At 45.2% G+C, this 20,856-nt stretch overlaps 1 protein-coding gene across 1 annotated transcript in view; it reads left to right on the top strand.

Moving 5' to 3' along the window:
• Positions 1-20,856, top strand: part of ADAM23 (ADAM metallopeptidase domain 23) — a 748,300-nt gene that overhangs the window by 301,399 nt on the left and 426,045 nt on the right. Inside the window, exon 4 of the mRNA XM_078680301.1 lies at positions 20,275-20,338. Coding sequence (XP_078536427.1) covers positions 20,275-20,338 — 64 coding nt within the window. The remainder of the gene's footprint in view (positions 1-20,274; positions 20,339-20,856) is intronic.

Here is a 20,856-nt window from a genome sequence, read left to right as displayed (position 1 = left end):
TGTCTTCCGGGGCGGGAGAATGGGCCTGCAGATTCTTTGTGAGGGGTGTTCCCCTCCTCGGTGTCCCTCTGTCTGTCCCCGGATCTATTCGATCTGATTGTCCTCCGGTTCGGCCTTCCTTGGCTGGATCTTTTTGCCTCGGAGGAGTCCGCCCTTCTTCCTCGGTTTTGCAGCATCGTTCCCTCTCCATTGGCGTGGGCCACCGATGCGTTCTCGATTCCTTGGTCGAGGGGTCTGATGTTTGCCTTCCCTCCGTTTGTCTTAATTCTGAGGGTCCTCCGGAGGATTTGTTGGGATCGGGCGGAGGTTCTCCTGGTTGTTCCGGAATGGTCTCGGCGGTCTTGGTACCCCCTTCTGCTGGCCTTTTCTGTTCGCCCTCATTGGAGGTTCCCCTGTGTCCCTCCCCTCTGAGGGTTCCTCTTCTCGGCCTTGCCTCCCTGCGTCGCCTCCGGCTGGGGGTTTGGCACTTGAGAGGTTGAGTTTGCTGGATCTGGGTTGCTCGGTGGAGGTTGCCCGATGTCTCCGGCTTTCCCGGCGTCCTTCCACCTTGGGGTCGTATGCCCGTCACTGGTAGAGTTTCTCCTCCTGGTGTCTTGGGAGGGGTCTCTCTTCTGCCTTCTGTGTGCCAGTGTGGGTGTTGGACTTCTTGTGGGATGGTTTCGTCCTGGGGCTTACGGTTTCTTCCCTGCGGGCACTTTGGGCTGCCGTTCTTGCTTTTCGGTGTTCCTCTGTTTCCTCTGTCTCCCCGTTGGTGGCTCGCCTTCTGAGGGTTTCTTGCTTCGGCGACCTGTCTCTCCTTCTCCTGTGCCTCCTTGGGTTCTTCCCTTGGTTCTGCGGGCTTTGACGGGTCCTCCTTTCGGGCCTTTGGACTCCGTGGCCCTGGATTTCCTTTCTGCTCAGGTTCTTTTCCTGGTGGCCATTACTTCTGGGCGGAGGGTTGGTGAGTTTGGGGCGCTGATGGCTTCTCCCCCCTTCTTGCGCTTCTGCACTGACTTGGTCATTCTCCGTCCGAGTCGGTTCTTTCTTCCTACGGTGGTGTCTTCTTTTCACTATCGGGGGGATGTTGTTCTCCCGGTGTTTTTTCCGGGTCCTGCCTCTCCTGCAGAGGTGTTCCTCCGTTCGTTAGATGGGCTGAGGGCTCTCCGCTTCTCCTTGGGGCGTGCGGCTGGTTTCCATCCGGTTGATTCCTTGTTTGTTGCCTATAGCCTGTCGGGGCTGGGGCTTTGGCCTTCCTTATCCACCTTGTCTCGTTGGGTCAGGGGTGCTGAGGTTTCTGCTTATGTTTCGGCCCGATGTCCTCTCCCTTCTTCTTTTCAAGGTGGGTTGGCCAGGGGTGTTTCGTCCTCCTGGGCCATGTTCAAGGGGGCCTCCTTGAGGGTCGTTTGTATTACTGCCTCTTGGGCTACTCCCCATTCTTTTGTTTCCCGTTTTCGACTTCGGTTGGGGATGGCGGCCTCTGCTGCCTTTGGGGCTCATGTCCTGTCTACGGTACATGATTTGTGATGTGTACTGTTTTCTGTGGTTTAAAATGGACCTGTTTTCCTCGCACATTTTGGTCTGTTTTTTTCTTACAATCACCGTGTGCTTGGGTATGGGCTCACTTGTAAGGAATGGGACGGGGAGACAGTACGAGGAGGTAATGCCCGGTTACTCACCGGTAATATCCATTACTCCGAGTCCTGGTCTCCCCGTCCCATTCCTGAGCCCTTCCCTCCCTCCCTGGTTTGGGTTTTCTTTGGGTGATTGTATGTTTTTCGTTCTGGTTTCTTTGGTATTCTCAGGATGTTTGGTTTCTGCACTACCCCCTTTATCGTCACGTGATGGTGACGTCATCCTGGGGGAAGTGCAAACAGCTCAGCTAGGCTAGGGGTTTCTGTGGAGCAGACTAGCTGCTCACTTGTAAGGAATGGGATGGGGAGACCAGGACTCGGAGTAATGGATATTACCGGTGAGTAACCGGGCATCACTGATTATGACTGCCGACGCGATACTAAATTAAGCAATACAAATACTTTATTCTGAGCACTCAATTAGGTCACGTCATTCACAGCGTCATGAGGCCTAAAACAAGGCTAAAATAATGCAACAAATCCTTTGGTTTTTCCCATGACAATAGGTGACAGTAGGTACAATGAAAATAAAGCACCCCAAGTCACTTTTCAGCAACTAGAGGTTTAATTTAGACAGTACAATAATTACTGTAAGTAATGAAACAGTAAATCACAGAGATTAATAATGCCTGCATATAATCCTTGCTAATACAAGCTTATATTAAATATGAAGTCCTCACAAAAAAGCATTAAGGCTTCCCATCACATCACCTGCAGTCAAGAAAAGACGGTCCTCACAATAAGTAGCTCGAGCTTCTCTAGGGTATTTCATTTTAGGGTATTGGCGGAATCTCACAGAAACATCCCAAACATTATATGACCAAATACACTTGAAAACTAACCACACAGTTTGTAGAGAATATTTCAGTGAGCGCAAATAATTGGCCAGATGCCATTTTGTACACATTTTATAAATAAAACGAAATTTTCAAGACCATTTTTTCAATAAACCGGGTTTTCAAGACCCATGATGCCAAAACAATATTGAATAATATGTGAAAAGCTGAGATGGAGAAATAGATAGATGTTATGTTATGTTATGTTATTTACATTTATTTTGCGCACAGATGCTCCAGCTAAGGAGCGTCCTGGCGCAGGGAATGGTGGACATAACACAACGCTGAAAGGAACGGAAAAGTAAAGATGATGAAATTTAAAACAGATGGGTTTTCAGGGCCCTACGAAATACTAATAAATCCTCTAACAGGCGGATTTCAAAAGGGAGAGCATTCCAGAGGATCGCAGCTCTCACACGGAAAGAAGGCCCCCCCATCCGGCTAAGTCTGAAACGCGGGACAACCACAAGGGATTGCCCGAGAGATCTAAGAGAGCGGGTCGGGACATAGGCGGATACGAGATTATTAAGTATCTCTGGTGCCGACCCTTTTAAAATTTTGAAAACAAGGCTAAGAGCCTTGAAATGAATTCTGTTTTTAATCGGTAGCCAGTGTAGGGACCGCAAAGTATTAGAAGTGGGGCAAGACCTAGGCAGACCGACCACTGCTCTTGCAGCCGCGTTCTGCACGCGTTGTAAGCGAACGATCTCCGATTGGTTAGCTCCCAGTAGGAGCGAGCTGGCATAGTCCAGCCGGGAGATAATCGTCGCTTGGATGACCAACTGTCTTGTCGGGGCATCAAAAAATTTGAGCACCGGCCTTAGCCCACGCAAGACACCAAAACAACATGCCGCCACCATCTTAGTATGGGTCGTAAAGCAGAGGGTGTGATCTAACCACACTCCCAGGTTTCTGAGTTCCAACACTGGCGAAGGGGCCGGCCCCAACTCAAGAGGCCACCAGCTGTCCCCCCAGCAATCCGCTCCTCTTCCGACGATCATCACCTCAGTTTTCTTCGCATTCAGCTGGAGACAGTTGTTATTCATCCAGCTGGCCACCTCTCTCAGCCCATTTCGGAACCTGAGGGCATCCTGCTCGACATCCCCGCTGATCGTAACCGCTAGCTGCGTGTCGTCGGCGTATGAGACCATGGTTAGGCCCCACTGCCTGGCGACATCAGCCAGCGGCAGCACGTACAGGTTGAAAAGCGTGGGACTCAGCGAGGAGCCCTGAGGGACCCCCAGGTCCAACTGATGGTATGTGGACTGAAAAGGGGGGGTGGCAACGGCGAAGGAGCGATCGCTGAGGAAGGAGCGCAACCACTGCAGAGCGGAACCACAGATGCCAATGTCCTCCAGGCGGTGCAGAAGGATGCGATGGGACACCGTGTCAAAGGCAGCGCTAAGGTCTAATAAAATAAGCGCTGCCGTTTGACCTGCATCCAACACAGTCCGCAGATGTTCTACCATTGCCAGAAGGGCAGTCTCCGTGCTGTGACCAGCACGGAACCCATTCTGCGTGGGATCGAGGACATTGGCCCGGGTCATATGCTCGGAGAGGGCCAAGTTGACGTGAGCCTCCATGACTTTGGCCGGCCAGGGAAGCAGTGAAATAGGGCGGTAGTTTTCCGGTTTTAAAGGATCCAAAGATGGTTTTTTCAGGATCGGAGAAACCACCGCCTGCTTCCACTTGGCAGGAACAGTACCTGAAGTCAAGGAGAGGTTAATCAGCGAGCACACTGCCGTGCGCCCCTGAAAAGAAGGGTCTCTAAAAAGGGCAGATCTGAGAGGGTCCGCGGGAGAACCGGACTTGACTCGCTGTGCCCACTTGACAAACTCATCCCAGGAGAGAGTAGGGAGAGAGTGTAATGCCGGACAACTACGGGAACCATTCAAAGGATTAGGGGGCAACGTCGTACTGGGGAACGACTGATAGATGTTCTTGATTTTGTCCAAGAAGAACGCAGCTAGAGTCTCACAGTGGGAGATAGAACCATCCACTTGCGGAACAGCTCTATTAACCATCAGATCTTTAAGGGTTTTGAAGATGGTCTTGGATGGATTGAGGCTGTTACGGAATTCCGTCGCGTAGAACGCCGCACGGGTTCTACATATGGCTCGGTGGTAGAGCTTGACGGAAGCCAAATACGCATTTTTTTGACGGCATCATACGTCTTCCGCCACTCCCTTTCTGCCTTTCTGGGAGATGGAGAGGCAGCTCACTTTCCCAGTTGCCTCAAGGAAGGTAGGGTCCCTCGGCAATTGCCCACTTTGCCCATGCCTTAAAACGTCTCTGCTCAAAAATGTTGAGTGGTGTCTTGAGTTGTGATTTTTAGGGGGGGCCCACAAGGGAACACAGTGAAGCTGGTGGGGCCATCAACAATGGGCAATCACAAAAATTGTGCTAAGTGTTTTATATGGATGTATGACGTTACAACGCATGCTTTTACCACGCATGCTTTTACAACGTAAGTATTACAACGCAAACCTTTACAATGCATTACAATTGGGGGTGATGGATAGTGAATAGTTTATTTTACTATTCCAACTCCAGTCCCCGTGGACACTAGGGAAGGTGTTGGATAGTAAATTAAAACTATTCCCTATCCTAGAGCGCCCCCCAGTGTAATGCGTTGTAAAGGTTTTCGTTGTAATACTTGTGTTGTAACAGCACTGCGTGGTAAAAGTTTCGTTGTAAAGGATGTTTCCCGTTTTATATCTATATCTATATATATATATGTATAGATATAGAGGCGGGGGCTCCTGATTACAAAAGAGTGCTGGGAAGAAGGTCCTGTTTCGTTTGCAGCAAGTCCTCACCCCTTTGATAAAGTGCTGCCAAGCACGAAACGCGTCAGGGCTGGACCTTATTCATGCGAGGAAGGAAGCTGTTCTTTTCACTGTTTGCATCACAAATAAAGCAGCAATATTATATTTCCCTGCTTGTGGCTCCCTCATTCCAGGCAAGTTTTTTTGGCTGTATATATATATATATATATATATATATATATATATATATATATATATATATATATATATATATAGGGATTCAGGCTTTGAGGCGGCTGCCTCAGAATGTTTGGCGCGCTTTTCTATCAGTGGTTATGGTAAAGAACTTCTAAACACAACACTGAAGAAGGTCAGAAAGATAAAGAGGGTAACATTATTGACTACCGAGAACCAAAGACGTGGTCGTGAGAAAAGAGGAGTTGACAATAAATGGAAGTTCAGACTTATTACCCCGTACTCATCAGGTGCTAAAGACCTCAGAGCAATGCTAAATAAAAACTGGCATATATTGCAGTCGGATAGCATTTTGAAGGAAGATCTACCCACATATCCCCTACTATCATTTAGTAGAGCAAGATCATTAGGTGATATGTTGGTCTCCAGTCACTTGGAGAAACCGATACCCAAAACCAACACCCTAAGAGAGATGATGGGATTTTTTCCCTGCGGGCGCTGTAAAGCTTGCGCCGGCAGCAGAAGAGTGCTGTCGTACACCATACCCGACACAGGGAGAACTTTTCCCATCAAGAGATTTATAACCTGCAGTTCCCAGTTTGTAGTGTACTGTTTGCTCTGCCCTTGTGGCCTTCGCTACATCGGCAGTACAATTAAGGAACTCAAACTGAGAATATTGGAGCACCTGCGGGCAATCGAAAAGGCGGATCCCGCCTATCCGGTCGCCCGGCACTTCGCTGAAGAGCATGGTAAGGATTGGGATAAACTCCAATTCTTTGGGTTGGACATTGCCCCACCCAATGCCAGAGGAAGTGACCGCCTAAGGAGACTCCGCAGGTTAGAATCAAGGTACATTATAGACCTCTCCACTAAATATCCTGGAGGACTCAACAGTGGGGAAGAAATGGTATCCCATTTAGGGAAGTGACAACGTAACTAGCGGACCACTATGCGGGTAAGGATCCATTCAGAGTAATATAATAGAGATCTTCCATTATCATGACCCGTCCTGCCAAGCCCCTTGCCTTGTCTGAGGTCAGCCTTACATCTAACCTTTATCTATGATGTGATTACAGGATATGGGAAATATTAATTTACAAGTAATGGGACTGTGATTTAAACTGTACCTTTTGCATGAGAACTGTCCGAGTCAAGTACATTGAAAATTCCTTAGTCGAGCACATTGAATTTATTAATTGAATTAACTCAAGTAATCCTAACAATGTTGTCAGTAATGGCTCGAATATCCTGACTCAATCAATGTTGACTTGTGATGAATTGTGGTGTTATTTTCATTGCAGCAAATGTTATAATCATGATAAGACATCTTGTACATGGGACATTAGCCGATCCACGGCTTTATTTTTGTAAAAATCTCGTGACAATATTGAAAGTAATATACCCCCCTTACATAGTTGTGAAATAGATCAGTGGGTGATATATCACTTTTCGGAGGTAAAACAATGTTTACAACAGACATTCCAAGATGGCGACCATGACTATGTCAGAGGGGCAGTCCTATGTTGATGTCATTGATGATGAGAAAACTTTATTAACGTGTTGACTTTGTGTCGGACATGATACACTGACGAAGGCTCACGCCGAAACGCGTCTGGGCGGTTCTTTCCCCCAATAAACCCTACCGACTTCACAACCCCTCCTTGAGTGCTGCATCTTTTCTTTGGAACTAGGAAGAGTTCGAGCGTAATATATATATATATCTATATATATATTACCTACTGGCGGTCGCCAGTAGGTAGTTATAGTTAGGACCTAGCTACCATAGGAAATCCGCAACATTCTATTGGGAATAACTCTGGCGCCGGTTGAGGAATTTGTGTGTAAATTTCCAAAATTTTGGCCAGCTCCGATCCGCTCCTTCCCTGTAAGTTTTGGGGGAATTCGTGAAGTGGGGGCTGAGAAAAAAGGGGGGTCCCAAAACGTGTTTTCCCCATGTTAATTTCCATAGGACGGTCTGACAAGTCTACAGCGCTGAATGGAATTACGCCAAACTTGGCAAAATTGTAGGGACTGGTACGCAGATGTGCCTTTGCTATATTTGGTGAAAATTGCTCCAGTGGCTTTTTCGAAAATTAACTTAAAAAACACATATATATCTATAGGCGCGCTCCGAGCGCTCACCGGTACGCCTACCGGGGAGCGCACCCAGCACGCTACGGGAGTGTGTGAGCGGAAAGCTGATTGGCTGTCGGGTGTCTGTCAACATTCTAAACAGTCCGGAGAGTCCGCCATCTTGTGTCTCGGTAGAATCGAGACACAAGCGAGAAAAAGAAAGGGGGAAATAATTAAAAGGGGGCAGAGTAGACACCCCCTGACCCCCTAGATTTTCAGAGGGGGGCCTAGAAGGACCCTGAAAGGCAAAAAAACTTTTTTTTTAAATCTTCGCGGGGTAAGCGCTGGGTGCGTTCCCAGGTGCGCTCTCCGGTACGCGCCCCCTCAGCGCACCAAGGGGAAAACAGTGAAAGAAAATAGTTTTAAAAAAGAATTGGGGTGAGGGGCACTCTCTGTTACCCACATTCTCTCCGTCCTCTTAGTGTCTCACTCCTTTTTTATCACGCTCACTCCCTATAACTTAGCCATACTCAAACACTCACCTTCTTTCAGACCTTCTCAATTCCCTTCCTTTACTCCTTCACTGTTTTCCCTTCCCTTACTCTCCTTACTGCACTTCACTAACTCCTTCTCTTACTCCTTCTGTCCTCTTACTTCTACACTCCCCTTCCCTCATTCTCTCTCTGTTAGCCTCATTCTCTCTGACCCCTTAGTCTGTCACTCCTCTTCTATCACGCTCACTCCCTATAACACAGCCACACTCCCTCACTTATGTTTCTTTCCTCCCTCACTCAGTCTTCTACTCTCACTTTTTCTTTCACTTTCTCTATCTCTTCACTCCCTTACTCACCTTGTCTCGCACTCACTTGCCTTTATCCAGTCTGTATCTCCACTCTTTCCTGAACATCACTGCTCTTTTCTTACCCTTTCACACCCCCGTTCCTTTACTACATTTTCTTCACTTATCCTCATTCCCCATGTTCACTCTCCTCCTCCTCACTCACCTCCCACACTCACGCAGAAGTCTGCTATGTGGACCATTGTGAAAATCTGGCTGCTTTTTTCAGGGAAAAGGTTCTAGCTATTTATCGTGCCTTTCCTATCATTAATCAGGGAGATGAGCCTTTTAGCCCCATATTTACTATAGGTGAGGTTCTATCCTCACTACCTAGTTTACCGATGGAGGTATTTTACAAACTGGCCTCTAAAATTAAATCAGGCTCACCAGAGGACCCTTTGAAGCCTGTCCAGTTCAGAGAATCTGCTGCTGTCTGCCTCCCTCCAGTATGCCATCTCATTAATCTCTCTCTCACCTCGGGCATCGTCCCGTTAAAATGGAAACAGGCCGTTGTGACACCCATTCTCAAGAAGGCTACCCTAGACCCCCTCAAACTTGAGAGCTATCGCCCTATCTCCCTCCTTCCCTGGGCCGCGAAAATTGCGGAAGCCCATGTGAATGAGGTGCTGACTGAACCTCTTGCGAGGGAATGTATTCTGCATTCTTCCCAGAATGGGTTCCGTGCGGGCCACAGCACGGAAACTGCCCTGCTCTCTATGACGGAACATCTTCGTTCTGTGCTTGTCTCCGGTCAGACTGCGGCACTGATACTTCTTGATCTCAGTGCCGCGTTTGACACGGTTTCGCACAGAATCTTACTTCAACGTCTACGAGAGGCAGGTGTTGAGGGCACCGCACTCGAATGGTTCCGCTCCTTCCTATCTGATTGGACCTTCAAGGTTGCCACTCCTCCGTTTGAGTCCAAACTCTATCCCCTTGATCTGGGTGTGCCTCAGGGTTCGTCTTTGAGCCCCACATTATTCAATCTTTATGTGAGGCCGCTGGCTGCTGTCGTCAAACATTGGGGTCTGACCATGGCCTCCTACGCTGACGACACGCAGCTGGCGGTCACCTTGAGTGGGGACTCAGACCGTGATGCCCCCAGATTTCGGGAAGGACTCCTGGCAGTGGCCAGCTGGATGAATACCAACTGTCTCCAGCTTAATGCCAAAAAAACGGAGGTCCTGATAGTGGGTAAGCGAGCGGATCTCTGGGGTGATAAGTGGTGGCCCCCTGAGTTGGGTGTAACCCCTATTCCAGTGACAGAGGTTAAGAACCTGGGGGTTTGGCTTGACCCTGCCCTCAGCTTCTGTGGCCATTCGAAAAAAGTAGCGGCCACCTGTTTTGGTATTCTACGGGGGCTGAGACCTATCTTGAGGTTCTTTGATGCTTCAACTAGGCAGCTGGCTATTCAAGCATCTATATTATCACGGCTTGATTATGCCAGCTCACTACTGCTGGGGGCCAACCAGGCTGAAATTGTGCGGATGCAACGTATCCAGAATGCAGCAGCCAGAGCCCTGGTGGGGCTTCGGAGGTTCTGTTCTGCTGAGAGTACTATCCGCTCGCTACACTGGCTACCGGTGACACAGAGGATCTATTTTAAGACCCTGTGCCTGTCGTTCAAGATCCTCAGGATGGCCTCCCCTCCGATTCTTGACAATCTTCTGAAGCCTTATGTTCCTTCGCGCCCTCTGAGATCCTTGGTCCAAAATCTGGCTGTGGTCCCACAATTCAGACTGTGTAGAGCGGGAAGACTTTCCTTCAGAGTTTTGGCTGCGAAGCTGTGGAATTCTCTACCTTCCCACATTCGAGAAATTGATGAGCTGTTGAAATTCAGGAGAGCCATCAAAACGCATCTGTTCCCTCATCTCTCTTAGGATCCTCTTCTGCGTGCCTCCTCCATCGTTCTGCTGTGTTGTGTTTGGGTATCTTACCAGAAGCGCCGGGACGCCCCTTGGCTGGGGCATCTGTGCGCTATAGAAATGTTATTAACATAACATAACATAACCTTCTTTCAGTCCCCCTACTTCACTTCCCTTCCCCTCTCGTCCCTTTCTTTGCTTTCTCACTCATTTTCCTCTCCTCTCTCACTGCACTCCACTTCAGTTACTCTTTTTGATTTTTTTAAGAATACAGCTCTTTTTTGAGAATTGGAGGTAGTTCTAAAAAGAACTTTTTTTTCTTCTTTTTCTGTTTTTTTCTCAACAAAAACAAAAACAGGGAATGTCAAACTGCTCAACAGGAGCAAACAAAAAGAATCAAAATTAGGGCTGGGGACGGCAGCAGTGCTTTTCTCTGGTTCGGACAATGTTCATAATACTTTGTTCACCATAACAAAGTAGTTCACCACAATCTTTACAGTTGTTTGTGATGCCATGAAAAACAGGCTGAATATTTGGAATCAGCTGTTCTGGTCGCCCCCTCACCGATACAGTTGCTCAACCAGTTGAAGTAGAAGCACCATCCCTTGGAGCATCTCGTGCCAGAGCTCTGACATTCTCCCGGGCATAGTTCTGGGGGTGCCTCCTCTGAACGTGCCAAATCATGGTTGAATTTCCAAAAGAGTATTTCCTGGTAGGGTCACCCCGTGAAAGGATAGTATGACAAATTCGGCACTCCACCTTTGGAGCATTCACTTTTTTTATCTGCTGGTATTGAGAAAAACTTCCAATTGAAGTGCTCTTTTACCCTGGGCTGAGGAGCCTCTTCTTCTATGAACCCATCCGAGTCCTCACTGCTACTAGTGGGTCTAGCAGCCATTATAATCCAAAAAAGATGGAGCAGGAAAAAGACAGGTCTTGCAGTCACAAAAGTGAAAGAAGAAGTGAAGGAAAAGGGTGGGGTTTTCATTAGTTGTGAAAAAAACTGTTAACAACCAATGAAAAGAGTTATTTTAAGGTCACATGACTTGACGCGCTTACGCTGCGCGCAGCGGAGCGCTTCTGGGGGCGCTTACGCGGCGCGAACGTAGGCGCTTCCGGGGGCGCTTACGAGGCGCGCCTGAGTGACGTTTTGGTAGCTTTACGGAAATGCAAAATCATTTTCATTCGGAAAATCAAAAATACTACTTTTATAAGCATGGTACTGAATGTATTGCATTATTATTTACTTTTCATACATATTTTTTTTTACGAATGCAGAAATGGCGCTCTCGCTGCGCTCTCGGGAGAGCTTACCAGTGCGCGCACCCTGAGCGCTCAAAGTCAAAATGATACGGGTAAGCTTACCGGTGCGCGCACCCTGAGCGCACCAGGGAAAAATAATTTTTAAAAAAGAAAAATACATTTAAAAAATAAATTAATAATAATTAATACTTATACAAAACAGCTAATAAAAAAAAACACTAAAAATTGTAGGTTACAAACTCGACATACAAAGGAATTAGCTTTTAAAAAACCTTTGAAATTCACTGAAAAAAACAGAGGTTTCACAATCGTTATAGTTAGGAATTAGCATTTAAAAAACCTTTGAAATTCACTGAAAAAACCATAGGTTTCACATTTGTTATAGTTAGGAATTAGCATTTCACACCAGTTATAGTGATGTCATTTGAGATGTCATCAGTGATGTCATCAGTGATGTCACTGACCATGTCATGAATGATGTAATATGTGACATCATCAGCAGTGGATTGGGGGCGCACGAGTTATAGTGAGTCCAACTAACTATAACTTGGGAATTTCAATGGTTTTGTATGAGTAAAATGTTAAGCTAACTATAACTGGTGTGAAACCTATGGTTTTTTCAGTGAATTTCAAAGGTTTTTTAAATGCTAATTCCTAACTATAACAAATGTGAAACCTATGGTTTTTTCAGTGAATTTCAAAGGTTTTTTAAATGCTAATTCCTAACTATAACGATTGTGAAACCTCTGTTTTTTTCAGTGAATATAGATATAGTTAGGATCTACTTTCCAAAAGACGAGCATTTTTTGTTTTGCCAATTACTTTGGCATCGTTTCACAAATCTTCTTGAAAGTTCCAAAACCAATTTGCCACTCACATCAGCAACTGTGTGGAAAATGTTAGGGTGATCCGTCAAGCGGGGGCCAATAAATAAGGGGGAGGGGCAAAACAAGTTTCTAGATGTTAATTTCAATAGGAAACTTTAAACATGGCCGCAGCCCGAACAGCTGAAAGGAATTACAATACATTTGGCAGAAAGGTAGCTGTTGGTCCAGAAAGCACCCTTTGTGTTAAATGGTGTAAATCTGTTCAGTAGTTTTGGAGATATTTAAATACATTTCCAGTTGTATATCTTGGGACGTGGAGTATCTGCGACCCCTCCAAATCTCGTGCTGATATCTGATGAGCTGCTGACATTTCAAACCAGGAAGTGTTAGCAGCAATCTTGTGACTCGGTTGAACCAATTCACGTGAAAAAATATTTTAAAAAAAGAAAAGGGGGGAGGGTAGAAGCACCCTAACCCCCTAGGTCTCTTGAAAGCCAAAAAAGAATTTGTTATTTTTGGCAGGAGTCTCGCAAGACCCGTAACTTCAGCTGAAATAAAAATACATAAAAAGCAGGCACCCACGCTTCATTAAATATTGATCCCTGGGTGGGCCAGGTCTGAAGGCATTTTTTATAGTAATGTGGGGGGTGCCCATGTGGCACCCCCATGCCCGGGGACTGCCACCTCCCGGGGTCAAGTATATGTAAAGCAATGTGGGGGCCTGCACAGCCCCCACAGCCCCGGGAACCATTACCTTCCCAGGGCTAATTAATAAATAAGTGCAGGGGAGACCCATATGGCGTCCCCTGCAGCCCCGGGGACCACCACCTCCCTGGGGCTAATATAATAGGGGGGCTCGCGGACCCCTCCTGCCCGTAGCTTTTTATTTTTGATATAGGGGGGCCTCACAGACCAAGCCTTGGAGACCACCACCTCCCTGGGACTACAGTGTTTTTTTAACAAATGGCCGTCAGCCCTGGGGACCACCACTTCCCAGGGGTAGGTCCTTAGGATGTCCTTGGGGCAAACAACCCCTCCTGTTACCTCCATTAAGTCCCACACAGTGGGATTGATAAGAAGTCTTTGGAGGCAATGCCCCCTTTCTCCACCACAATACAAACGCCTGCTCGCCCACTACTGGTTGGGTGATGAAGTCCACTTTACTCCTGAGGGACCTTGGGTGCGAAGTAGCCCTCCTGTTACCTCCAGTAAGTCTGACACAGCGGGATTCCTGAGAACTCCCTGGAACCTCTGCCCTCTTTCTCCACTACTCCGCAAAAGTGACTACTAGTTAAACAAGCATTTGCAATGCAATCGTCTCACCTTTGGGACCTTATATGTACTGAGCTATACAGCACATTAGCCTGGGTGCTAAAACATATACTGTTCTTTAACATGGAGGAAAGTAAGCACCCAACATCGTGACACGCCAGGTATGGGGACACATGGAGAGAAATATATCTTTTCACAGGAAAATGGTATGGTCCAAAGCTCTGTTTTTAATATAAAATCAGGACCTTCGGTGGTCATATCAGTGAAAATACAACATTTGAAAAAAATATTATTTTCTACAGGTGCTTGTGGAAGACAATTTCTATGGACTGGAATCTAGAGAATGCCAAACTGTTTCTGGCATTTTATTGACCTCTGCTGGTCCTTTTCTATTAAGAAAGTTAAACAGGCAGTTGCCAGAAAAATAAAAAAAAATAAAGTCCCTCAGCAGAAAGCAATTCTTGTATTTTACTGACCTCTACTGGTCGTTTTCTATCAAGACAGTTAAATAGAGTCAGTTGAACAAGCAGAAAGCAATTCTGGTATTTTACTGACCTCTGCTGGTCATTTTCTATCAAGACAGTTAAATAGAGGCAGTTGAACAGAAAAAAAGTCCCTAAGCGGAAGCCGACAAGTCCTGGGGCTGATCTCCAGAGCCCACAAAAAGTACATACACATATAAGTATATACTAAAGTATATACAATAGGTCTCAAATGCTCGACCTAAAAAACATAGAAATTCACTTAAGACCCAAAGATTACCTGGTTGTTATAGTTAGCAAATGCAATTAAAAAAAACTTAGAAATTCACTGAAAAAACAAAGGTTACAGGGATGTTATAGTTAGCATATAGAATTAAAATAACCTTAGATATTCACTGAAAAAAACAAAGGTTACAGGGACATTATAGTTAGGCTCAAATTTCACTTGTACAAAACCAGTGAAATTTGGCAGTCATAGTTACCTGAGCTAACTATAACGTATTCTCCTGCAATGCTCAGCTTATGACCTCACATATTACATCACTGATGATATGATCAGTGACATCACTGATGACATCGCAAATCACAACACTGATGACATCAACCACAGATCCACTTCCACACCTACTCGCACACCAATACAACCTCTTGTATGCCCACTCACACACCCACACAACCACTGACACACCTACTCACAGACCTATAACAGGACTCACACACCCACTTACTCTTCCATACAGCCACTCACACATCCACTCACTCACTGATACAGCCTCTCAGCAATGCCATTCACTCACCCATACAGCCACTCATACGACCAGTTACTCACCCATACGGCCAGGCCCCTAACCACACACTCACCATACAGATACTCACTCACCCACTTACTCACCCAATCAGCCTCTCAACACAGCCACTCACTCACCCATACAAGCTGTCATACCCTCACTCACACAACCAATTACATTCCCATTCACACATCCATACAAGCACTCAAACTTCCCATACTTACCCATACAGCCATTTACACAGACACTCACTCTCTAATAGTCACTCACACACAAACTTAATTAACAAAACACCTACTCAGACACTCACTCACCTATACAGCCACTTACACACCCAGTCACTCACTCATACAGCCATTCAGATACCCACTCACTCACCCATACAGTTACTACACACCCAGTTCCCCATCCATTGAGCCACTTAAACCATCACTCACTCACCAATACAGCCACTGACATGCCCACTCACTCTCCAATACAGCCACCCACACAGCATCTCACTCACCCACACAGCTACTCACACAACCACTTATACACCCATACTGCCACTCACACACCCATAGGCACCAGCCTACATATAGCCACACAGCCTCTCACATGATATATATTAAAAGTAGTATCACTGATTAGTAGTACACCTAGTATACTACTTTAATTTTTTGTAGTATCTTAGTAAATATGTTTAACAATCATAAATTCTTACGAAATATATACACTCACTGTATGGTGTCATCAGTGATGTCATATGAGATGTCATGAGTGATGTCACTGACTATGTCATGAGCAGTGCTTAATTAGTAAAAAAAAGAAGTGCAGGTGCTGAAAATGTTGCCAAGGAGGCCACATCTCACTTCTTCCTCCGGTGAGCCACACTTTCAACACTCTCACTGCCTCAGTCTCTATCTTCTAACCTTGATCTGTTTCTGTCCCCTAAGTCTTTGCTCTAAGAGTCTATCTATCACCTCTCTAATTGTTTTCTATCATCTTTGTCACACCTGGTGTGTTACATTATTCCCTGTATTTCTGATTTGCCCTCTATTCATTCTAGCCGTGCCCTTTTCCCTCTTCACTTTTAACCATGCTCTGCTCTCTCTCCCCTCAATCTTGGCTCTTTACTATCACTCTTTCAGCAGTGATTAGCTGTGTCTCCGTTTTATCATTTGTCTGCTTTTTTTCCTCTGTCCTGTCCTTTACATCCTTTCATTCTATGTTCTCTCTTCTTAATGCTCTCTTCTTCACTTCGTGGCTGCTTTCTCTTAGTATCTGGTTTGCTCTCCCTTTCTTCTACTTAGTTCTGTCTTATCTCTCTCCTCTCCTGTTGTTTCTTTCTCCTCTTTACTCCTGCTCGCTCTCTCATCTATAACACTGCTGCTGCCTGTGACCCCTGTCATCAGCCTGTACATGTCCCTGCTATTTCGAACTCTGTGTTTTTCTGTTGTCATTCCTAAAGAAGTAGAAGATGGCGTGTTTTACTTTCTTACCTACACAGAGTGCAAAAAAAAATGTACACCAAATGAAAATGCTTTTTTGCATATATTAATCGGTGCGGTATGACTGGGTTTATTGCGGAACAGGCGGCTGCTCGAGCACAGCAGGTGATATCACTGCTAGTACTGCCTGTAATTAGTAGGTTCAGGGATGGCAAGGGGCATCAGCATCCACTGCTCAGCTTGCTGTGACCCTGCCTGCTACTGCACAGGCATTGTCCCCAGCCGTAATGTGGTAAGTATGGCTGTGGTGCCTACTGGACTCACGCACGCTCAGCAATTACCATACTGGGGTGCAGGTCACAGATTCTACAGATGACGCCATGGCACACAAAAGTTATGTTGGTCCATAGCTGCATCGAGCACGTTGGGGATAGCAGCAATGCAGGCTGCAGGATATGCTACTCTGGCTACGCAGCAAGTGGAAAGTCCACACTTACTTTCATTTATTCTTCCTCAAGAGCCCTCACTCCCAAGTTCCAAATGCGCTCTCGCAGCTTCCTTGCCACAACTCCATCATGAGCCAGCCCCCAGCTACAAATATCCTGTGGGAGGCTTAGGCTCAGGCAGTGGCAGGCTGCAGCAGACTCAGGGAATAGAATGCAAGCCATAGTTTGTCGAAGACCTCTTGGATTTGTGATCGGCGTGATGACATCATCACTAACGTGGTGATACACAATCATGCCTGCCTCGACAGGCGTATGCTGGCCTGTCTATGAACATTTACCAGCCATTCACCATGCAATTTATGTTATTCTTTTTATTTTGAATTTGAAAAATTAATATTGAGACCACAACCTACAGTGTCAGAAATTGTAGCCCCATCCCTGTGAAAGAAGTGCCGGTGCTGAGCACCTGAAAGCACCTGCTCAAATTTAACACTAGTCATGAGTGATGTAATATGTGAGGTCATAAGCAGTGCAGTTAAGACCAACTTTCCCCATAGATGAAGCATTTTTTGTTTTGTCAATAACTTTTAAAGCCATTTCATGAATCTTTGTGAAATTTTCAAAAGTAGTGCACTACTTACTTTAGCAGCTGACAGGAAAATTTTGGGGTGATTTGTTAATTGGAGGATGAGGAAAACAAGGATTCACAATGTGATTTGTCTATGGGGATTTAGCAATTTTTAGATACAGCTACACCCCAAAATGCAGAACGGAACTACACCAAATTTGTCAGGAAGTTAGATGTTGATCTAGAAAGAGACCTTTTTGTAATTCGCTGTAAATCTGTTCAGAGTTATTAAAGGAAAAAAAAGATCTATGGGGGAGTGGATCTACCCGCGAGTGATCCGTGGATCCGGGCGAAAAGCAAGGTCCTGATTCGCTGGCCGCAACCTGAAAGGAAAGTTGCAGCCACCATTTTCTTCCTAGGTCCGACTAGGTGGGGGGGAAAGAAAAGTAAAAACTAACATAAGGATATAGGATATAGTTATCCTGATTCCGTTGGAGACATTAAGGGGTCTAGGGCAAAAAGGTGGCCACTTACTATTTTTTGGGCCCAAATGTGGATTCACGGATCTGCCTTTGGCTCAGTGCGACCACCCAGTGTAAATCTGCGTGGTATCAGCGAATACAATACACAAAGGAAAAAACAAATCCCAGTCACACACCAACCCCCTGCCGTGCACAGCTGAATGCTGTGTGTGGCTTGGGGATGGTTGCATGTGAGGGGGTTTGGCAGCAGCGTTGGATTTATTAACAAATGGTAATTATATATAACTTTATGTTAAAAAACACACATGCAACTTCCCTGAAAAAAGCATATAGTTAGGTTGACGTTTTATCCACAAAAAACTATAGAAATTCAGCAATTACAGTTATACTTATCTGAAGAAACTATAACTCATGCCATTAAGTAACAGTAGGCCACACGTTTTAGTTTCATAACATAAGAATAACTATAACTATTACTGCTGAATTTCTATGGTTTTGTATGGATAAAACATCTACTTATCTATAACGTCCCTGTAAACTTCGGGTTTTCAATGAATGTGTGTGTGTGTGTGTGTGTGTGTATATATATATTTTAAACCAAAAATTGTACGCCGCACTCAGGAACTGTTGAATGTACTCGTTTATTTAGCAAACTCCACAGCAAATCAGTCTGTCACACCGACGCATTTCGGGATCACGCCCTTTCTCACGGTGGGCAGCACTACTTTCCTTTCTGCTTAAAAAAGGCTTTGCATCACATCCTACGTCCCCTTGACTTCTGGGACTTGTAGTCAGTATATTTTTACTAAGAGCAGAATGACACCTTTTGCGACAGTTATGTACATAAATTCAAGGTTGAATTTGCTTACACAATATTTTACACCAATGGTACTCACTTCTCATTTTTTTTGCATATGCATTGTAGGTTTAGTACCTAATTACAGTTGATACGTGAATTTCTATGCGTGCAATTGGTTAGCTTGCCTATTCACCACATTTCTTTATGTAAAGTATTGTATTTCCACCCAAAATTGGTAATAAGAAGCATTCCATTTGGAGAATTTACAAGAATGAAAAGAAACTGTTCCAAAGAAGAAGAAGCAAATACAGAAATTTCCAAATGTGCATCCAGACTAAAATCGAGAGGCTACAAAACGAATCAGAAGGGGCGCGAGCCCGAAACGCGTCGGTGTGACAGACTGATTTGCTGTGGAGTTTGCTAAACAAACGAGTACATTCAACAGTTCCTGAGTGCGGCGTACAATTTTTGGTTTAAAATAACTAATTGACCTTTGGTTGGTCCTACGCACGCACCCGCTGAAGAGCGCTCCAGGTTTAACCAACATTGCTCCCAAAAAAAAAAAATATATATATATATATTTATATATATACACACACAAACAAATGTAACCTTTTTAAGAAGATTGTGAATTAAACATTACTATGGCATGTGAAAAAGGCGAGATCTTCAGTGTCTGAATCATTCCCGTTCTCCTCACGCCACTCTCATCTGGGGTCTCTTTGTAAGATGATCACACTATTTCATAGCTTTCTGAAAGACTCAATTTGCATATCGTGTGACTCATCTCTTTCATTTTCAGCACCCTATGTTCAATCTTTCCTGAAAGTACTTCCTTACATCTCCCCCATCTTACCAGTTCCCCCATGTGCAATACACTCACTCACCTATACACATTGTATTTTCTTTCACTTTCGCCCTGTCAGTCTTTTAAAAGCTGTGCACCTCCTTCACAATTCACATATAATTACAATTACAATCAGTACACCTGACTGATGCTTTGTGACCTCTGCAGAGAGGCCAAGGATTGGATGAGCATGCATTTTGAAACCCTTTATGACCCACTTACAGGCAGTGTCAGAAATTTGCATTGCATTTGGCTTGAAGCGCACAGCTCTGAATCATTGCCCAACCACAACCTGAACTTACACAGCTCCATAGGAGTGACTCTTTTAAGACGGCACACTACACATGAGTAATATGTTGGACTGAAAAAAATTAAAGAAACACAGCTAACATGGCACACTACACATGAGTAATATGTTGGACTGAAAAAAATTAAAGAAACACAGCTAACACGGCACACTACACATGAGTAATATGTTGGTCTGAATAAAATTAAAGAAACATAGCATCCGTGAAATTGCAAGTACTCATAGGGAATCCAAATGCAAGTAAAACCTATTCCCAGGCAGAGATGGCAGGGTCCGTTTTTGCTTGCTGCAGCTGTCACCATTGGTGAGTTACGGAATTGGGGATGGTGGGGGCCAACAGGACATTTATGGGCACTCCAAACGTGTCCTTGAACAAATTGATATAAATACAAAATAAATATATGTAAATGCGTCAGGAGTGAGTGCTTGTCGCCAAAATAATTTTGTTAGAACTTGCTCTTTGTGAGAAGACATTGTACCAGGCTGTGCCATAGAAATGACCGAGACCGCTTCAAGTTTGTAATAATGTTACACACATTTCATGGTTTACCCCTCTCTTCTCTCTCTCTTTCTCGCAGTGACCTGCTGGCCTCGGATTACGTCGAGATTCATTATGAAGATGGGAAACAGCACCTAAGCAAGGTATGGGCACACTTGAAGCATCCCACCATGCATGATATGATCCTTTAGCAAGCCAACCGTGGGCTCACTGGAATCCTCATATATTTTACAATATGCAAAATATGTATCTGTGTTTGTGGTGTCAATGTGTGGAAGCGCAGTGGGACTGGTAGGAGACGAAGTCAGGGGGATAGAGGGGCATATTATCAAGACAGGTGATACAATTATCGCAGTTTTAGCGGCAGAAAACTGCTGCTAAAACGGCGATAATGGGCTTGATGATATGATCTATGGAATTCCAAGTGAAGCCCATGTTAGATGTCCTTCACATTTAACATGGGCTTCAATTGGAATTCCATAGAGCATATTGTCAAGCCCATTATCGCCGTTTTAGCTGCAGTTTTCTGCTGCTAAAATGGCGATAATTTTATCGCCTGTCTTGATAATATGCCCCAGAATAAAAAAAAAAAGACTTACCTGTGAAATCCTTTGCTGTCGCCTCTCCTCCGTCGTCTTTTCTCTGAACGAAAGCACCCAGG

This window comes from Lissotriton helveticus, chromosome 3_1 (genome assembly GCF_964261635.1).
Source record: "Lissotriton helveticus chromosome 3_1, aLisHel1.1, whole genome shotgun sequence".
Lineage (NCBI taxonomy): Eukaryota > Metazoa > Chordata > Amphibia > Caudata > Salamandridae > Lissotriton > Lissotriton helveticus.
Note: the sequence above shows the minus strand (reverse complement) of the source record. Positions and strands in the feature narration are given on the sequence as shown.